At 47.1% G+C, this 21,428-nt stretch overlaps 2 protein-coding genes across 3 annotated transcripts; both read right to left on the bottom strand.

Annotated features, from left to right (window-relative positions):
* Positions 1-355: 355 nt before the first annotated feature.
* Positions 356-5,812, bottom strand: LOC111077819. The gene is made up of 7 exons (XM_022372239.2): positions 5,357-5,812; positions 3,715-4,066; positions 3,399-3,643; positions 2,494-3,339; positions 2,098-2,353; positions 1,725-2,029; positions 356-1,650 (listed from the first exon to the last, which is right to left on the bottom strand). Exons 1-7 carry the CDS (start codon positions 5,569-5,571, stop codon positions 675-677), a joined length of 3,195 nt encoding a protein of 1,064 aa, XP_022227931.2. The 5' UTR covers positions 5,572-5,812; the 3' UTR covers positions 356-674.
* An 8,475-nt stretch (positions 5,813-14,287) lies between these two features.
* On the bottom strand, positions 14,288-20,993 carry LOC111077829 (xaa-Pro aminopeptidase 2). Of its 2 annotated transcripts, none has more exons than XM_022372252.2 (8): positions 20,893-20,993; positions 18,439-18,672; positions 16,973-17,046; positions 16,235-16,909; positions 16,062-16,174; positions 15,295-16,007; positions 15,168-15,236; positions 14,288-15,105 (listed from the first exon to the last, which is right to left on the bottom strand). In XM_022372252.2, the coding sequence occupies exons 2-8, from the start codon at positions 18,485-18,487 to the stop codon at positions 14,771-14,773; spliced, it is 2,028 nt and encodes a 675-aa protein (XP_022227944.2). In that variant the 5' UTR covers positions 18,488-18,672; positions 20,893-20,993; the 3' UTR covers positions 14,288-14,770. The 2 variants fall into 2 exon arrangements, with proteins under 2 accessions (XP_022227944.2, XP_022227945.2); XM_022372253.2 differs by having other exon boundaries at positions 20,943-20,963.
* Between the last annotated feature and the right edge of the window lie 435 nt (positions 20,994-21,428).

Genomic DNA, 21,428 nt, shown 5'->3' with positions numbered 1-21,428 from the left:
GCTTCGGCTCGCCTAACATCTGTTCGATCCCAAACGTGCTTGTTTGCGGGCTTTCGCTTCTGAGTGCTTGACCCTCACCCTGACCCTCCGGTTTCACTGATTAGACGTCTCTGACCATATCCCGTGGTCAAAATAGAATGACGGAGCACAATATCTGGACAACTACAGTGACAACTCTACATACAGGTGGACAGACATTTCTCCATCTCTCTGTTACTTTCTGTGACAATCTCTCTCGTCGATGGATGCGCATACAGAGCTTTTACTGTAGTTTGGACGGAAATAGTTTTTGTATATGAAATAGTTTTTATTTTCAATATTCTTAAAAAAAATCTCTATAAATATTGCACTGCGTTTAATGAGTGGGACTCATTGTTCGTTCCCCTTGAATGGTCTTCCATATTGCACATCGATATTCTTCTACGTTTCAGATCTTACAGATAAATTCACACTTGATGTTCTCTATACGGTAGGAACTTAGGGCTAGAAACAGATTACGTTTCGCAAGATAATTATACGAGTACGATACGAGTAATTGTCTTGGGAAACATAAGCCGTGTGTGTATGTGTATGCTGGAGTATATGTTTATGCAGATCGAGTATTAGTTAATGTTTTATGCGTATGCTTATGCTTATGTACTAAATGTACATCGTAACTAACAGGGGTTCAACATCTATGGCAAATACCCCAACGAGTCCTCGAGCGAGGCGCTCACAGCCCGCATCGACTGGTAGCTGCTCATGCGGCTCCGGCTGATGTTGCTCCGTATGGAGGCCGCCTTCTCAATGGCCTTGATATTGAGCAGCAGATTGTCAGAGCTGCACGCTTTCTGGGCCGCTCCCACGCCGCCAGCAGGTCCCAGGGGCATGGCCATGTAATGTCCATTGGCGCCCGCTCGGTCCGTGCTAAAGGATTCGCGCGCACGGTAAGAGGACTTCCGGGAGGAGGCATATGACCGGCAACTGCCGTTGGCTGCACGCATCGCTTTCTGGGTCTGCATGGGCGGGCACAGGCTCTTGATGTCCGTCGTCTGGCTCAGTTTCATGTCCGCGAAGACGGCAGCCGCCTCCACGCTCTTCTTCACGCTCAGCGCCTCGTGCGGCTGGACGGGCTTGCTGTTGCCGCTGATGCTGAAGAGTTCGTAGTCCAGGCCCAGCTTCTCGGCGGGCTTACCCTTGCGTGCTGCCCCCCCGCCACCTGGCCGCGCCTTGCGCTGCTGCGACAGGGAGTCCTCGCTGATGGCCGCCGCTGCCAAGGCCCGCTGCCGGCGATGGGTTCGCTTGCAGTAGCACTTGCTGGCACTGATGCAGCTGTCCGAGTCGCACGAGGTGGTCGTCTCCGAGGGGGTGTTTACCGAGTCGTGCTCCAGCGTGCTGGCCGGCTCCTCCTCGACCATGGAGCAGTAGCACTTGTCATCCGACTTGCACGAGATCAGCGAGTGGCGGTTGCTGGCTGCTGTTCCGGCACTCTGCACAGGTTGGACAGTTCCCGAGGGTTTACGCGAGGAGTTGGCCATGGCCATGGTGCGCTCGTTCTTCTGGCGCAGCTTGTGGTTCAGGTGCTCTGTGCGCAGGCTGCAGTAGCAGCGATCGGCCGAGGCGCAGGTACAGGACTCGGAGTCGTAGCTGCACTCGGAGCAGGAGACGTAACTGTACAATAAACGGGAGGGGAGGGAGCGTTAGGGGGCACTGAGAATGGGTATATCTGACCCTCTTGAACCTACCCGCTGCTGCTGTTTCTGTTGAGCCCCTGCAGGGCATGCTCATTGCGCACCACGGATACATCTGAGCCGCTGGTGGCCGCCCGGTTACGCTGATGCTGCTGCTGCTGTTGCTGGACATGGCTGATGGGGGGTCCAATGATGATGGGCGCACTAATTTTGCGCTTGCCCTGGCTGTCAAGGCTGGCCGCCTCCTTGGGTCGTGGACTCGACTTCTCCAACTTGCCGCGGCACGAACGGAACTGCCCCAGTTGGAACATTTTCTTCAGGCTCTTTGTGCCAAAGAAGCTGCTCTTTGTCTTTGTCTTCTGTGGAAGGAAGGAAGAGATTGCATTAGATGAGAATCGAATTCTGTAGACATCGTCTGTCCACTCACCTGTGACCCATTTACGCTGGCCTTGCGCTTCTGCTTTTTCTTCTTTTGGCGTCGCATTATGTTCTTGGAGCGCTGAAAGAGCTCATCCTGGGTGAGAGTAACGGCCAGCTTGAGCAGGAACTCCTTGTAGATGGGCTTCAGGTCGTTGAAGGACATGCCGTCGGCATCGATAATGGCGTACAGAATGTCGTCCAGGGAGTGCAGGTTCTCGTGCAGACGAAATTCATTGAACAGCTCGCTGAAACCAAGTGGGGAACTAGAAGCACAATTCAAACGATGCCAATCAACCAAACCAAACCTTCACACCCAAAATGCAATCAATCTACCACCAGCACCCCAGGCCAGGAGCACACAGCAGGCCCTCCTGGCCCCAGGAGCTTGGCTGATAATACTCACCCTCCTCCACCACCGCCGCCCAACTTTCCCGAGTGACGGCGCGCCGCCCGCGACTTGTAGCGGGTGAGACCGCCGGTGTTCAGGAAACTGCCAGATCTGGGTATGGCCACGCGCGTCAGAATGTCCCCATTGGCCGCTTCGCCGCCCCCGCCGCCGCTACCGCCACCCACAGTCCCCACAAGATCTGCACCCTTGTAGGCACTGGCTGCACCAGTTGGTGGCTTTTTGTTGTGATGGGCATGCTGGTGCAGACGGTTCACGTGTCCGTTGCTGCAGACGATGCTGCCATTGCGCGTGGGGGCACCTTTGTAGCCGGAACCGGAACCCGGCACCGTTGTGGGCACTGGAGGAGCGCGCTTGGACTTGTTGGACTTGCGCTTGCGCTCCTCCGTGGACGTTTCCACCTCGGCCGCCTCGTTGATGACGTTGCTGTTGGAGCTGAGCGAGCTGCTGGACACCCTCTTCTTGCGAACGGAGCGCGAAGGCGTGCCGGAAGCACCGGTACCCGCGCGAAAGGAACTGCGTCGCCCGCTGGCACTGGGCATGATCTGGGAACGCGACAGATAGTTGGAGCTGGTCATGGCCGAGCTGCTGGCGATGCTGATGCAGCTGACTCCGTTCTGCTGGCGCGGCGTCCGGCGCTTGGTGCTGCGGTGTGAGTTGGTGCTGACGTGGGCCATCAGGCTCTGGTAGAGGGTGGCCGCTATCACGATGGCGTCCTCGGTGCTCTTGCAGATAAAGCCGTGGCACTCGAGGATCTTGGGAGAGCTGGCAGAACGCATGACAACCGCAAAGATCGGGGCATGGACGTGTATGCTGTGCTCCACAGCCATTTGCTCGCTTGCACTGAGGATTGAAGTTCGATGAGAAACTTGGCACCAGCTTCGGGGACTCTAAGGACTCACCTCAGAGGCTGAAACAGGGCAGTCTTGTCTATGTTTTCGGGATCGGTGATCAGGGGCAAGAAGGCGGCGCCGCCATCGTCGGCGGAGATAACAAACTTCACCGCCGACCACACGGCAATGTTGTGAAAGGGCGTGATGTGGGCCTCACTATCGTCTGGGCCACTGCCGCCCTTTGGCATTGGCACAGTGCTGATCTTGACCCGCAATCCTGTGGCACAAATATCCAACGATCCCGAGCTAAGCTTCTGCAGGACACAGACATGCAGGAACACAATTTGAGATTCCAGACGATCTTTAACTCGATCCATTTACTTACCTTCTTGCTGACCTCACTTAGGTACAGTTGCCTCAGTGGCTCCTGCAGTCCCTGGAGACTCGTCACCTTGTCTTTCAGCGGCAGGGAGCCCAGGCAGGTGACATCGAAGCTGCTGGTGGCATCCTTGGCCACGTCCGTGAACAGCTGCTCGATCTGGGCCTGCACACTGTTGCTTATCCGCTCCACATCCTTCTTGGCCGCCTCGGCCAGCACCTTGGCCGACTCGCTGGACTCCTGCAGAAAGCTGCTCTTGGCCCCCGAGGTGCTGGCCAACTCACTACGCCCATACATGATGATGGAGCGCGTGCGATGCGATCCCCGAGGATCGTCGAGGCGGCTGCTACGCATTGATCTACCATACATATAAAATGTGGGCGGGAGAACAGAAATTGGATCATAGCAACAGGCTTTAAATTTGGTATAGAAAGTTCTTGCTGGAGGAGAATTGGAATTTCATTTGATGGACTATAAATGATCTATATAATATCGAGTTTCCTCCATTTAGTTCTATGTAAAATAGTTTAAATTGTTAAATTTAATGGTCACCGTCATAAAATTTTAATGGTTTATTTCGAGCCAACACTTTCGGGGCCTCCGCTCTCTGCTGTGTGACAAAACGGTTACATTTTTGTGAAAGTTTGACTGATTAACGCAAAACCAACCATAGATTAGCATATTCGCCTCGGACTAGAGCTCGGACTAGAGACTGGCTGGAGACTGTCTGCTGCTTATGTGTGAACTCGTGGAGTTGGCACAGCCATAGCCACATCCTGCTGGCGCCCCACAGACAATGGTCCAGGCAGCGCTGGAGGAGTTGTTGGTTTGGCAATGGCCAGATCCAGGCCCAGGTACAATGCCCCCCTGACACCTGCCGAATGCAGCTTAAGGTGTTCCCAATACCAGATTCTGTTTACCGCTAACTGACACAAAATCGGAAATGGTCATTTCCATAGAACGTCGCATCGTCGGCAGCAGCCGAGAGTTTTGAATGGGAATGAAGATGAGTGGAGTGGAGTGGAGTGGATGGAGAATGCCAGGCCAGGCCAGGCCTGGCCACTGGAGAGGAGCGGTGAGAAGTCATAGTTTTCTTTTTCAATCAATTAAGCAGTTTGCTCCGCGAATGTGTGTCAGCTTTGGAATATTTAAGCATAGAGCAAGTGCCGAGCCGAGCCAAACCGATCCGATCCGATGTGATGACCAAAGACTCAAATTATTCTTCTACCTCTGTGTGTGTTCTTTCCTCTCTCTTGCAGCTCTTTCTTTGCCTATCCCACTATCTATTTCACAGACAATATCGTTTTTAATTTTTGAACTAACTGTTCCTTTTTGTTGCTTATGGAAATCCAAAACGGTAAAAGAAACATTCAGCGACTCGACACATGTTGGGTCTTCCCAGTCAGTCGGTCAGTCAGTCAGTCTCTCTATTTCTGTATATCTGTATCTTATTTCTCTGCATCTACAACTGGCTTCTGTAGTTTCGAGAACGAAAGTGTTGGGCTCAAAGTAAATTAATGCTTTTGGATATGATATCGAGAGCGAAGCTAATGGGTGGGTCACACCTCCCAAAACCATCAGACATGATTGATATTTGTGTTTAATTATTTATTTTCAACCCCATCTAATGGGGGCTGCTGCCACTCACCTGGAATCGTCAAACATTAGATCGATCTTCAGTTTGTATATCGAATTTCGACTGACACTCGAATTATTTTCGAGCTGATCGCCGTCCAAGAGCCGAAAGCCGGAAGACTGGCTGTTGCTGTTGCTGCTGCCGGTCGCTGGTTTGCCACGCGCCCGCACCGAATTCATTTTGGGTATGGCCACTGCGGATTGGGAGTCCACTTTGCAGGTGACCATCCTCAAGGTCTGGACGCGATTAACACTTGCGGAATGCAGCTGCAGTTGTAGATTTATCTCACTATTTGTACTGTTTTGCTTTCGGTTTTGGCAGCGTTTTGGCAGCGTATGCGCAACTTGTATGCAATTAGCGATTAAATGCAATTCAATTATGCACAATAAAATGAACGTTAATTTCAAACATGTTAGCGAAACAATCACCCGCTGCTGCTACACGAGACTTGGCTTCACACTTTGCATAGGGCACACAGACCACTGGCCGTTTCCATTGCCATTGCCATTTCCATCGATGGGTATGGAGATGCGGACGCGAATATGCGGAGAGGAGACGGCGTGTCTCGGAGGTGTTGCATGCCTCGCTCGGCTGTGGCCATCATTCACTCTCGTGCTGGCTCATTAATTAGCTGCAAGCAAAACCAAATACCGACAAATTGTATATAGATTAGATTAAGCCACAGGCCATAAGGAACAAATGTATTGCAAAATAATTATTAACCACTTTTATGCTGATTGTTTTGTATTTGTATTTTTTTGTAGTTTTTCTTTGTGTTTCTCCGCTCTTTCGGCTGATAAATTGCCCCATGAAATGCAATTGTTGTATTGGAAAAATGTTAGCTATGCTCAAACACAACAACAACACAGTCACAGCGGGCAGCAGGCAGCAGGCAGCTAGGCAGCTAGGCCAGATACTCGTACGAGCCACAAGGCGAGCTGGCGTTAATTCGACTGCATCTATGAGATACTTTCACTGTGGAGCTATTTTGCGATAATTAGCAAATGCCGCTCGGAGCACAAGGCACACACTTACACACTTATGTACACTATCACACGAGCTCACGAACTTAAACGTAATCACAATCATATAGCCGTATAGCCCATTTGGAAATGCCATTTACTTGTGCCTTATTGAACTTCAATTCCAATTCCACTGCACCGTCACCACACCAACACAATGCACGCAGTTTCAGTCGCAGCCCCCCAAATCTGGATGCACTTCACTGTCTTTGGTGGCTTTTGGCTTTGTATAATCCAAATGTTGTAATTCGGTTTGGATCTCGAAACCGAAACGGGGCATCTGAGTTCGTTGAATGCCACACAGCGACTGGACGGGCCGCACGGAGCCGCAAGCTGAAATGTCGATGCGCGTCAAAAGCAGAAGTAGACTCCACACAACCGAAGCCCGACGAGCGCTGGCTTACGACTGACTTTAGGGGGCCGAAGAAAGAAAGAAATGGCCAAATGGCCAGGCCAAGACAGCACCGGGAGAAAGAGAGACGGAGAGTGTGGCCTCTGCGAGTAACAATATCATCTCTGGCGTAAGTGGGTAGCGGCAGCACAATGAGAATGCCTGTCCCTCGCTGTCCGCTCCCTGTCTTCCCATATGTATCTCCGTCTGTGGCTACGTGTAGACGAATGTATAACCGACTTTGTATCTGCTCATAGTATGAGCAATCTGTTTTTGCTTTAACCAACTCTAAAATGACAGATCCAATGCGCTGATGGAGATAAACGGGTCCGAGACAATTGCTTTTCAACACCCCAACAACAACAACAACAACAGCAACAGCAATCACTTGCCCAATGCTGACACTGAAGATTCGATTATTATATGGGTATTATTATCGGTTTTCGACTAACTCCAACACAGACATTTGCATACGGCTGGGCAATGTGAATGTGAATGTCATGTTGCAGCATTTGCGTAAATATTTCGGTGTATGTTGCAGTCATCCATCCCAATGTCAGTCTCCCACAAACTTTGGCGCCTTCGGGCGGCCTGACTGCAATTAAACCTCTTTTGGGTCTCAAATTGCCGGTGGACCCGGGTTTTGCCATTTGCGCAAGCGCAGAAGCTGTGACGACGAGTGAGGCAAGGGAGAGGGAGCCGCAGTCGGAGCCGGAGCCGGAGCCCCCCGACAGTGAAGGCATTTTCGAAATCAATGACCGTGGTCAAGTCTTACGATAATTGGTGCTGTGCCTGTGCCTGTGCTGCTGCTGCCCGTGGGCCTGTTTGTGTTGCTTTGTGCACTATTGTAAAATGCATTTAATTTTTCACATTACAGCGCGCCGAAACAGGCAACGCCACAGCTGGAAATTGAGAATACTCTGGAGTGGGGAACGGAGACCCTTACAGCATAATAGTTAGTACTAACAGGCGCAATAGCTAAACTATCGCTATGCATGCGAGCAATTACATGGATTATCCCGAATTTGCATTTTAAACTTATAACTTAACATTAACACAAGAACACATGTAATTTTCAAAGAAATGTGTTGTGTATTCAACTAAAAAAATTATATTTCTATGTGGAATGCATAAATGTGTTTTATAAAATATGTCTAAGCATCGCTAATGAAATCAGAGCGCAGAGCACATTGCTTGTGGTCGTAATTCAATGCTGATTTCAATTAAAAATTCCGCTACCATTTCACTAATAATAAAAAAAGGCCATAAAAATCTATCACTGGTAGATACATCAAAACTTTCCATTGTACGGTTGCTGCAAACGATTTCCATTTCAAATGTTTGATCTACTGGCAATTAATCGCACACGTGTGTGTGTGAGTGTGTTTGTGTGTGTGTTTCGATCTGTTTGAAGTTGTCAACATTGTCGGTTTATTCATGAGATAACAGTAACAACTAATCGAAATTGGTCTACCTAAGACAAAAGTGGAAAAACTAGCTAATAGTCAGCCCTTTGTGTGGAGCCTGGCAGGGCCAGAAAACTCTTACTTTTATGGCTCCTCCTCTCTCGTCTTGCTTTAATGGAACCAACGAAAACGGCTGATCATCGGATAGCGAAGAACCAATGAAAATTGCCCCAAAGAGTGCTCAGCATTTTCGTTTTCAACGGTTTATTTAAATTTCTAGAATTTTCTTTTGTGCGTGCGAAGAGCTCTTACTTTTAACAGAATTTCCCACTGACCAAATTTGATGGTTAATGGCTGAACCGTTAACAGCACCTGCTGTCTAGGGGGTGGGGGAGTGGTGGTGCTGGGTGGTGTTGATAGGTGATGAGATTTATTTAACAAATAACATCATATCATGATCATCACTTTCTCTATTCAATTTACGGTAGGTTTCTGTATTTTTGTTTTAACTTTTCTTGCATCTGGTGCGTGTGAGTGTGTTTTAGTTTGTTTCTGTTTCTGTTTGCTGCTGGCAGTGCCAACGGCAGCGGCAACTATTTCAAAAATTAGTCGTATTTTTTGTTGTTGCTCTCCGCCTGCCTACTAGACGCAGGCAAGCTTGAAGATACAGATACAACGCACAGCACAGGGTTGGGTTGGCCTGGTACGTACATATGTACACTCGGGGATCGCTACAGATGGTGTGGGTAGAGGTGCAGGTGCGCCTACCAGTGATTCGCTTGATTCCTTTGCGCTCATCTTGTGCCCAGCACTGCGTATCTGACATGAGCAACGAGCACTGTACTACACTGGGCAAAAATGCTTGCCACCACGAACCATAGGCAAAATGGGGAACTTCAGACGATAGAAAAAGAAGAGAAAATCTGCTCAGACAATTCCAGAACTTTTCGTGCAGTGTATTGGAGTGGACAAGTTCTGCAAATTATTCAAAACATTTTGCCACAAAAAACATTGCGCAATTAAAGTTTCATGACTTTCCCTGACTTCGCTCCGACATAATCTCGCGCTCTGACTTTCTTTGTAGAATCACGGCCATGCAGATGGATACAGCGAGATACTTGGACGCGCACAGATACGAGTACTCGTGCACAGATACTCGTGTGTATGCCCTACTGTGGCCCATGTGGCTTCATTCATTCATTAGCTGCGCTAGCAGCGACGCTGGCGTTGCGTCACGATCCGATCCCGAAAGGGAGGCGAGACAGACACGAAAAGCGTTACTCTGCAGACACAGGGCACACAATAATTGTCACATTGTGCCACTCATTATGGCATTTCGCGCTTCATTCTCCGCTCGCACACGCTCCTCCACTCATCCATCCATCCATCCATCCATCCATCCATCCATCTCTTCGTCTTTTCGGGTGGAGCCGGGGAACGGCAGCGGGTGGTTAAAAAGAAATTAATTTCGCGGTTTTTTTTTCGTGTCCATTTTGTATTGTTTGCAAAAAAACATTTGGACAGTTTTGTTGGCTACGTGACCCAAAACACCCAACCACAAACACAAACACGGACACGAGCACGACTACTGACCCAAAGAGGTGAAGATTTTACATCCTGACTATGAGCAAAAAATAAAAGACAATCTTACATAAGCTACATAAACCCAAATGTCATGAGTATTCATATCAGAGAAATTACTTTGCTGGTAGGGTTCATTACGTTGTCATTCGTAATTGTTTGTCTCGAATAGATAAGCAACAAAGTGACACTACGAATAGGCAGAGGGAGATTCCTACCTCATCGTTTCGCCCCCTCTGAAGTATAGAAAAAGCAACTAAAACTAATTACATTTCTCAGCTCCCAACACCTTATAAGTATATTGAAGGATTTCTCTCTCTCCCCTTTCATCATTCGCATGTAGCACCCTCTTGGCTCTTGTTTAACTAAATCTAAGCATGAAAATCTTTCGGACAAGGAGAGTTATGGACACTTTACCGAACAATGCCCTGCCATAAGGTGAGCATTACGGCGTAGATAATGAAATCCAACAAAGAAATTGCTCAAAAGAGCGTGACGCTAGGCGCTGCTGTTCATGAACTCTGCGCCATAAATTGCCATAAGCATTTGCATTTGCATATCTCATAGCCAAAGCCCATAGCCCATAGCCCACTAGCCCATCCCCAGTTGGAGCTTTCGACAGCCCCTTAGCGGTATCTAGTCACGAATATTCTGATGGAAATTCTTTATGGGCAAATTTTGGGGTTTTAATTGGTAGTTTCAACATTTTCCATTCTTTCTTGTGGGTGCTAAGCGACTTTCATTTATTTCGGTTAGCTGGGTTCAAATGGCGCGTGCTTTGTGGGTCACCACCACTCGACACATCATTGTGAGGGGGGGCCCAGGCGCCAACAGCCAACAACCGACTGCCACTGCCACCGCAACCGCAATGGGTATGGCAGCGGGCAAATAGAGCTGTAAATGATTGGCGTTAAGTATCTGCATTGACACCATCAGATTGCCGGCTAACTGTTGTGGTCTTTGTTGTGTTGCTCGGACAGTGCCGTTCCTCTCGAAGATAAAATCGTAATTCTTTCTATTGCCACCCGGCGGCCCAGTGGGCTGGCTGGCCAAGATAATTGTTTTCTTGTCATTTATCGCATTTGAGGGAAAGTTTGTACTTCTCAGAAGGTACTACCGCACAAGAAAAAGTATACGCTTCTTTTTTTATATTTTTTATTACCATTCATAATTATGAGGCTCAATCCCAGTGGCCATTTGGGTCGATGGGTAAATGTAAATTAAGGGCTTGCTGCTTCTGACTCGGGGATTACTGTAATTGTTTCTATTTTTGGATTGAGCTAAAGGTGTATGCTCGTTAAGACCTAGCGGGGAGCTCCCAATAATAATGTGATGAAAAATTTAATTGAGCTTTTGCCTTTGCACTGTAATTGTATTTGTAATTGTAATTGCAATTATATTTGCCATGAATAATGGATAGTCTTAGTCCTAGTCTGACGACTTTAAAGGCTGTTCTCTGATGCATTTTCCAGAGTTACGGATGGCAATGGAAACGTTCTGCCAGCATAAGTATTAGAAGGCTTCATTAGCACATTCTAAGATACCGATAAAGAGATTGTTGGATAGCGGTAAACTGTTGATTGGAAATGGCTCAACGCAAGATTATTTTCGCATCTACTCGTACTTGTATCAGAGAACAGGCAACTTAGATCCAGTCGAGGAGTTATGGCTGTGACCCACCTTTTAGAAGTGGAAACAAGTTGCAATTGCAGCTGAAACAAACTGCGCACCGATGCTCCAGTTTCTGAACCGCGGACCTGTCACGCAGACCCCAAGTATCCACATCGCGTCTGTGAGAGAGGAGAAAATCGGAAAATAATTGCAAGAAAACTCGAGATCCCTCCTCCTAGAAAGAAGCGCGGACAACAATTGCGGCCAACGGACAAGCCCCAGGTAACGTTTCGTAAGTAGGAAACTTGAACGAGTTTAGCAGGAAAAATGACTGGTCGATCTTGATTTGTTTGTCGCCCGTTTGGATGTGCCTACCGAAGAAGCTGAAGCAGAAGCTTCTGTCAGCAGAAGCAGACGAAATACCGCTAATCGAATAAGTGTTTGCCTGTCTACTCGTATTTATACTCAAGTTGTGACTTATAAGGCTTTCCAGTAGCTGTTTGCTAGGCCTTTCTGGGACAAAGGAATGTCTTGTTTTGTCTTGGGTTGATTCGTCAAGTAATTATGATGCCAACAGAAAAGCGATTTAATTGGTTAACATTCAAGTAAAAACGGTTATTCAGTTGAACCCTAAATTTCATTCACAAATTTCACAAATGTCATAAGATATAATTTTGAACTGTCTTACCTCGTCTGCAATACTCCAACAATATTATCCATCTCATGAGCATCCACAAAAATAATATCATGAATTGTTAGATTTTATTTCTACATTTATCTGAGCAATTTCAAAAGAAAACTTTCTATCACAAAAGTACAAATTCTTCCATTGTAGCATATGATTACGATTCGGTCACGTTCCTATTCTGGAGGAAAAACGACAACACTTTCGTTTCGTTTGAGCAGTTGCCAAGTGGGCAGATGCCGAAGATAATTTGCATTTTCCAACCGAGAAAATGCCGAGAAAATCACTGCCTAAGCCGAAGCAGCGACCAGAGCCCGCGAAGTCAATAACGAGACTAACCGCTGAAGAGCGATTTGATGACTCCCAGAGCTCCGAAGCCACAGCCAGAGTCGTCTCGATGCAGAGACACAGCCAGAGGCAGCGGCATTAGTGCAGTGGCCAGTTTTTTTTTTGTTTTTTTTTTTTGGGTCGCCTTTTTGTTGCTTCTGCATGCGGCTGCATGCGTGAAGCTGAACCCAGTGCTGACGGCTGGCGACGACAGCTGATGCGGATTAGCCAAAATTTCGACTCGTTATCGTAACCTGCGGCGGCTCATGGTCCTAAGTGCGACACTGATATGCCCAATTTGCCATGCTTATGTCAACACACACACCGTTGGCTTCCATGAACATGGTTCATGCTAATTTAATTATAAGAAGAACCTTACGGCGTGCCAGAGTCCTCCTTTTTGGAGCAGGTCAGGTCAGGATTGCCTGTCCACCTTGACTCGATCTCAAAGCCCAATTTCCATAGCCAAAAAGTGGAAAAACCTGCGTGGACAGGACAGGACTGGACAAGACAGAGTGCCCCAAATTGCACTGTGCTCATTCGCAAGGCAAATCTTTGACCAATATTTGAGTGCACCGTTAGACGGACGGTACCAGTTCCAGTCGCCGCCGCCACCGCCGCGGTCGAGGCTGCGCTCGGCTAGAATTAATTCATGTTTTGGCCAGACCATCGATAACTCGCGGCCGCGCATATTCATGGCACCCCATGCCCATACCCATACCAGCGATCCAGCCCAGTTGCATGGAGTCATCGGAAAGGAAACAGGTTCGCCATGCGCCATGCACCATTGGCCAAAATGGGTCAATCGCCAGAACGCCGCAGAGCCGAACAAGTGTCAGGTTTTGGTTTGGCCCCGCAAAAGATGAAGTTGCTCATCTCTCTGCTTGGTGCCGCTCAAAACTGGGCCACGACATCGTCGGCGGCAGTTCTAGTTCGATTCGGGGATTTAGTGAGGCAATTGGAGACATGCCGCTACTGCCTGCTTGGAAATGTGTCGCACTTGGATGGGAGTAACATAAAATGGCATTTACCGTAAACGGCCCGACTGACTCGACTCCTTACATGCAACGACCCATTTGATATTGGATAAGCTGCCTGCCCCACAGTCGCCGATCTGGCAGACAGATGCCCAATTGGCTTCGACAGCCATTGGTGCTGTTTGAAAAGTGCTTCAAGATGGGATAACATTGTTCACACATTCGTGTATGCGGATTTTAATAATCAGCATTTCGATTATACAACCGACTGTGCGCCAGACAGATTATTTTCCAATGTAATTGGATAAGCTATGAGGTTCTCATTGAATTTCAGCATAGAACTGAACTCTGTCTAATATTATGAACAGTAGACAACAACAACACACAATAATAGTACGCTTAATCAGTATACATATCTTGGTATGAAATCTGTTACAATTTACTTAGTGGGTGTCACCTTTTACTTGATATTCTCCTACCTCTTTCATACTTATGGTATGTATTGCATTTTATTTATTATATTATATTTATGAGTATATTTAGTTGCAGTTATAAGATCAAAGTATACTGGAATATATGAGCCTGCTATTACCTGCTCAGGTGCTACCAAGAAAATCTAGAAAATCACAAACATACTTTTAGGCTATTGAAAAAAAATATCGCTCTTTGTTTCAATGTAGTGTAAATGTAAAATGGAGACTTAGACTGTGTACAAAAATTTTTCAACAATTAAGTTTTTTAATTTAAGAAAAAAAGTTGTGCTTCCTTTAGTATTTATATTTTAAGGCATTTAAAAATGCATGCATGTATTTTAATGATCCAGTAAAGCGATTTCCGAATGTCCATAGATCATGTGCATAAATAATTCAGTTTCAATCTAATTCATTTTAGCCGCCAAAAACTTTGTCAAAATATTTGGTCTACATACCTCTTGGTACGCTCGAAAAGTGTTATTTTTGTTTTTTTTATATTTAATCACATTTAGAAAAATATACAAGGTTACTTCTTATATCTGTAGATATTGCTCGTATTAATGTAAACAGTTTAACATATTTTTGGTCGATTACGATTAGAGATTTTATACATTTGCGTTTTACGTATTGTATTTGGTTTAAGTGGATAACTTATACCTAAACTCGTACAGCGGGGGGCAGCTAGGGGGCAGGGTGGCTGGGTGCGGAGCTTCGGGGCGGGGCCAAATGACATCACTAAAATACTAACAGTTGCAGTTATTGGTTGTTTGATTCCTTGTTAGTCCCAGATTCTCTCTTTTTAATTTGCATAGCTAACTAAAACTACATAATTACATACACGGACACATCCATCACACACTGAGAATGCTCGCCCCCACCTCTAGGACCAGGCCGAGAGAATCGCAGCGATGATCAGCACAACGAGGGGTATCAGCGGCTGACTGGTGTGGCTGCTACCTTCGGTCGCTGTGCGGTACTCGTCTTCGGGCAAATACTCCCTGGATGTGTCGCGTCTTGTTCATCATCCAGTAGAAGGCCCTCATGTTGCCCAGTCGCTTCAGCTCGTCCCCAATATCGTTCCGGATCTTGGCATTGTACTCATTGAGCAGGCGCTTCTCGACGGCACTGAGCAGGGTGCTGTCTATCATCTTGGGCTCGTAGGGCACCAATGTGACGTCCTGGAATGCTAGAAAGTGGGCGCCACTGGGATGCCTGTGTCCGGTGTCGATTACCTCGAGCACGTTCTTCAGGCGCACGCCAAAGTCATCGCGCTTATAGTAGCCAGACTCTGCAACGAGGTACGGTATCAGAAATAATGATTGAGTGGATCAGATATCATCAGATATTTACCGCTGGAGAAGAAGTATCCCTGCTTGAAGTGGAAGCTGCTGTTCTTGCCATAAGCCACGGATATGGGTGCTGTGAATGAATAATTTGGGTTTAGTAAATGATCCATTTAGAACTGATCCCTACTTACGCTCCTCTACAGAACCGTAGGCACCAATGCCGTGGCCTGTTGCCTGTGGATAGTCCGTCATGTCCTTCCACACCATGCTGCGCACGAGAGCATCTACCTCGGAGGGCTTCAGATCGGCCGGGAACTTCAGCTGCGCCAGATGCAAGATGCCCGCCAGGACGCTTGTGTAGGCCTTTTTCATGTCATGCGACGGCTCGCCAAACATGAACGTACGCGAGACATCCGTGGTGCCCTCCAAGTACTGACCGCCCGACTCGATGACCAGCAGACTCTGGTCGGAGACCTCGATATTGGTTACATTGCTGGATATGTAGTAGGGCAGGGCCGAGTGCTCGCCATAGGCAACCACAGTGCGCAATGACAGCCCCTTGGCATGCTTCTGGGAGAGACGCCAGAGCTCCACCTCATACTTGATCTTCTCCTCGGTCCACTGCTCCGTGTGGAATCTGGCCTCCATGTTGCTCATTGACTCGCAAATGGCGGCGCCATCCCGTATATGCGCCCTCCGCATGCCAGCCTGCTCATCGGAGTTCTTCTGGGCCCGCATAAAGATAATGGGCGAGATGTACTCCACAACGATTTTGCCCGGCATTGAGGAGTAAATGGCCTCGGAGGTGCCCAGATCCTGCACACACGGAGCCGAAACCAGCACGCGCTTCCAGATCTGAGCATAGGTGCGTATGTCGCTCCAGATTTGATGATATTCTTTAATTCTGCAGTGAATATGAGATTGGATTAAGTTCTTTGAATGTTTTTGGATGACTCACTTGACACAATCCTCGTTAAAGCAATCCGTGCGTAGATGAAGGTCGATACCCAGACTGATCTTTGCATGGTCCACATAGAAGAATATATCATCCTGGCTCACAATGGCATAGGACTGCAAGTGAACAAATATGAGAAGGGGCGGCATAAATGAGATTCGAGTGTTGAGACGCACCTTGACCACTGGCGTGTAGGGAATGTCTGTGCCACGAATGTTGAGCAGATAGGCGATCTCAGTTAGCGACGTGACCACCATGGCATCGCAGGCCAGGTGAGCCAGGCGACGCCGCAGCTCCCGGATCTTGTCCTGCCAGTTCTCGCCGGCAAATTCGCGAGCCTGCACCTGAATCACCTGATTCTTGGGCGGCTCGGGCCGCTCAGCACCCCAAATGACGTCCACCAGATTGTTGTTGATCTTGACCAGCTTCAGGAACTTGTCCTCCAGTTCGCGTTCCCATTCGACCCACAGCTGATGCGGCACCAGATGAGGATCGGCGCCCACTCGCTTGTCCAAGTGGACGCGGCTGCCCAGCCAGTCGGCGATGCTGACATTGCCACTGTCCAGATATATTTCCCAGTTGCAGTCGAGCTCTCCGTCTGCCTGCTGGGCATATCGCTTCTCCAGCCAGACGGCGGCTCCATGGTGCGTAATGGCGGCAGAGGCCCGCACACCCGTAAATCCGGTCAAGTAGCGCAATCGTTGATCTCGCGCGGCCACCTCCAAGTTGAGGTGCTCGTCGGTCGACGTGAGGATATATCCATAGATCTCGGGCCCCTGCAGCGAGGCGCGTATCTGCATTTGTTCACGCAGTGCCAGCAGCCGACTGTGGTACAAGCTCATGGGCTGGATCTGTAATTTTCCGTTGAATATTAATATCTAATCGATGGCCCCCAGCAGGTCGCCTCCACTCACCAGTTTGCCCTTGCGGTGCTGGCAAATCTCGCGATGATAACCCCGCGTGGACTCTGCCGCTACGGCGCCCAGAACTGAGATAAACAAAAGGAAAGTCGTAAAAATTGGTAAAACTAAATATTTGCAAGTCGTTAGAGATGTTGATAAATAAAATCTGAATAGTTGCCATTAGTTTTATGAAGCACATTTTTAGCATACATATTAATTAATGGCCAAACTAGCGGTCCGAAAATAGCAACAAGTGCGTCACGGTAGCGCAAACAAATTTCCCACGCTCGTTAAATGGCCATGCGACTCGCTTGCTCTCCTCTCGTGCTTCGCGTTTTATTTTTCGCTCAAGTGAGAGAGATGTCGAGACCCCAGAGCATCGCATCGCACTGGTGACAGCCAGCTAGAAATTTCATTTGAATTTCACTTTCAATATCGCCCCGACCACCTGCTCTCCCTCTCACTACGCCCAAGCTGAGTCAGCCGCTGGCCACGCTGCGTATGCGTAATGGAAGCGCCGAACAGCGTGGGGGGGCCGCGAGGCTGCGGCAGTCCCACTCCACTGATTGGTATGTCAAAACAGGGAGACAGGCCGAATGTCAAGTGGGTGAGGAGATGGTCATTTCATTGTCACTGTCTTGGCCAGCTGGCCAGCTGTTCAGATGCGATTTGTCAAAAGAGTTTGCCAAAAAAATGCTCAGTGAACATGGAATGAGAATGTGTGGCAAAGGAAAAAGGGAAATACACATATATACCGAACATTCATACATATATGATATGTATGTACATATATCTGTGTAGATTCGATTGATTTATTGAAGCAGAACGTTGACATGGTAGGCCAGAATTTCAATATAGACTGCTCTAAAAATGGATATTATATTTCCTTTTATATATTTAAGGCTTGATTTCAGGGAGGGAAAATAAAAAGGTTTGCCTTTAACTGTTTCTATCAATCAGTTTATTAATGATAAAGGGTTTTCCTGATTAGAGGCTGTTTTCAAGCGTATTTCCGATTCGCCTTGATCGCCTTGATCTTTATTTCCATGTTTTCTTTCGCCTTTTGTTGGCATGGAAATATTCAAGAATTAATTTTCATGCTAATAGCCACATAGTCATTTTTTCGAAATTAGTTTATGTGATTTAAAAGAAATTTACGACAAAATGACGGACAAACATCCTCAGAGCGGACACTTCTGACTTTGCATTTGTATAAATAAATATTATGCCATCATTGACATTTGGCCATCGAATCCCCTTTTCGCATATTTTCGTGACGCACTGTGTACAAGCGAAGGCTGTGTACATCCATCATCTGTAACGAATTCATGCTTCGAGAGCCATGTGCAAAACGTTTAATGCTCACAGAATGAACTAAAAATTAAAATGAAAAACTATAAATACCGTAAATCGATCAAAAGCCAATAAAATCAGTTGCGGTCGGCCTTAAAATAACATAGTTATAGGTACGCACTCACCCAGCAAGATGTTCAGCAGCAAGCGCCAAATCCATTTGGCTGTCGTCATTGTTTTTCTTTGCACTTAAAATTTGCCGCCGCACACGGACTCGGGCACTCGCACTCGCAATGGCAATGGCAGGCCGTAAAACTTGGCCAGTACCGAACGGATTGTTTGTGTTTGCGCGAATTGGCCTTTCCTGCTCTCCGCTGCAGCAGCTCTCCTCTGCACTTTCACTACGTAGTTTCTTTGCTCTAAACAAATCAAACGGTGGCCATAAATGAGTTAGTGTCCGATTTTAGCAAGGGGAATGTACTATGGGGGCTCGAAGGGACTTCTTTTGTGGCCATTCTGTGTCTGTGCGTTGCACTTTTCCGGTTAATGACCGGAACGTGTCGGGTCGGGGCTTTTTCGCACATGTTGCACCTAGTTTGCCCCTAGCTAGCTCTAGCAGGAATGCTTGTGAGAGTGTGTGGGGCGTGGCAGTGGCATATGCCAATCCAAAGGGTGTTGGGCGAGGCGAGCCGAGGCGCTTTCTTCTAATTGATATGCCATGCTGTGGCTGACCAACTTCTGTTCCCTTGGGGCAATAACTCATCTGGGCGGCGACATATGTATAAATAGCCATGATATCAGCCCCGCTTAGGAATTTATAACTTCCGTTCCGTCGCTGGGGGACCGAATTTGGAATTCTTCTTTTTTTTTTTTTCTTTCTTTTTTTTTGGAAAATGCCAATTTGGCAACTATTTTTCGGGTCTGGTTTTTTTTGTGTTTCGTTTTGTAGTTTAACAAAATGTTTAATTGCTGTTTTAACTAATCATGCGTAAAGGCAGCCGAAACTGAAACATGCCGATCATGCTGGAAATGAGCCAAGCTCTGCGCTGTGCGATGTGTGGGTGTGTGCCTCACTGTGGCATGGCGGTTGCACAAGTTCCCATCTCAATGCTAATGCTGATTTAAATTTGTTAGCCTTATAGAGCACCTCAAAGGGAAGCGAAATGGGCTGTCAATCAAGCAGATGGCAGCAAAGCGGAAGATTCAAAATGATTGAAATCCATCCCGTCCGATTGCTTTAATGTGACTCGCGTGCTTGGCATACAAATGATCTGCGAAACTGTCAATAAAACATACACAGAGAATTCTCTGATCTTAATTGCTTTGCAATTTGTATGCCCCGTTTAATTTTCATTAACATATTTTTAAGTATTATTTGAATATCAATTAAGCAATTCAAAAAACAATTTTCCCGCCTGGGCGGTACTGTACTAATACTAATACTCGTGGCACTCATTTGCTGTTTGCCACCATTGTTTCCGCTGGTTTTTATTGTCATTGGATCGGCGTCAGATATGGCAAATCACACGCCCCACATCCATCGAAATACAAGTACAATGAGGCAGGCAACCGCAGCCAGCCCACAAATTACATTGTGGTACACATGCCATTGAGAAAAAAAACAAAAACACATAGGAAATACAACTACTAAATGAGAGTTAAACAAATTCGATAAGTGGTGGGCGATCGTCATCGACAAATACGAGTATATATGTGCGGGTAGATACAATTTATTGTGAAAGTGACAGCGACAGCTTTGGCCCTGTAACCGCCTCCGGGCTGCAATTATTCGCTTGACTTTGGCACCAAAACGACATACGAGATGATGCTCTAGTTATCATAGTACTTATAAGCATGCTTGTGTGCATATTACATCTATCATATGCGAGTATATACATGTATATTCCTTTTGCAAGTGCACGCTGCCAAATCCAAGTCCCACTCATACTCGTAATCTGCTTCAACTGCCAACTGGCCGCGTGCCCTTAAATTTGTATTATATCATGCGGGTTATTACTGAGAGAAGCCCCAGAAGAATGCCACATATAGCCTCACATCACTGGGAATGCAACACCTGCAGACAAATTTCGGTCGGGCTTTGTTTATGCCTCTAAATGGGGAGGGAGCGATTTCCATTGGGAAATGGGAGCGAGGTGGTAGATTCGTTCTTGTTCTACAACAAATGCATTTATTTTTTTTTTGTTTTGTTTTGGTTTTATTTCAATTCATTTCACTGCCGTGACCGCGACCAAGACGCCGCTGACTCACACACAGAACATGGTTAAAAACAGTTGCCAAAAAAACATCGGCCACAAAAACACACAAGCACACACACACAGATACTCAGCTGTATCTATGTATATCTATGTTTATTTAATTCGTATTGTTGGGAATTTGAATTTGAACTGAAATTTTGCGCCAATGCACACCTTGAAAATCACAAATTTTATGCCAGAGCGCCAGCAGCAACAAATTTGAATTCTGTCACAGCATATGCAGTAGATTGCCACGAAACTATCCCCGGTTTCCCCTATCTATCTGTGAGGCTTGCTGACAATGTTACGTATACGCAGCGTACGATTATATCTCTAAGTTTGCACAGCTCTCCGAAATAGCAGCGGAATTTCAGAATCTTCTACCTTTTGCGGTCTCAAAGAGCCTCCTCACACGAATACGAAAACGAACTCACGATATCTTTTGCTGGCTGATGAGGAGCCAAAGCGAACCGCACGCGTGTAAAGCAACAAGCAAACTGAAAAAACTTTTGATGTTGCTATTTTGTATGTTTTTTATTTTGTTGCCTCAAAATGTGGGAGATGAAAAGCACGCACACCCACAGAGAGCTAGACAGAGACAGAGCGTGAAGAGGGAGAGACATTCTCAGAAAGAGAGAGGGGAGAGCGAGCGACATGGAGTAGCAGTGGGTGGGTGGGAGAGACGCATCGCATGCATAGACTATTTAATTCATTTCAAATAGAATTTACTTATTTCAAATAGAACAAACACAGAGCAGTCGAGCAGCTGAGCAGCGCGAAAAGCGAGTGAGCGGGAGCTTTGGAAAGCGTTAGACGCTCCCTACACATCACTGGGGGGACTGGGAAGGGTTCCAGAAGAAAATGGTAAAAGTCTCTTCTGGGCTGCAGCACAGTGGACAGTGGACAGTGTGTGGCGGGTA

The sequence above is a fragment of the Drosophila obscura genome, unplaced genomic scaffold (genome assembly GCF_018151105.1).
Source record: "Drosophila obscura isolate BZ-5 IFL unplaced genomic scaffold, ASM1815110v1 contig_150, whole genome shotgun sequence".
Classification (NCBI taxonomy): domain Eukaryota; kingdom Metazoa; phylum Arthropoda; class Insecta; order Diptera; family Drosophilidae; genus Drosophila; species Drosophila obscura.
The sequence above is the reverse complement of the archived record's forward strand: the minus strand, read 5'-3'. Positions and strand labels throughout refer to the sequence as shown.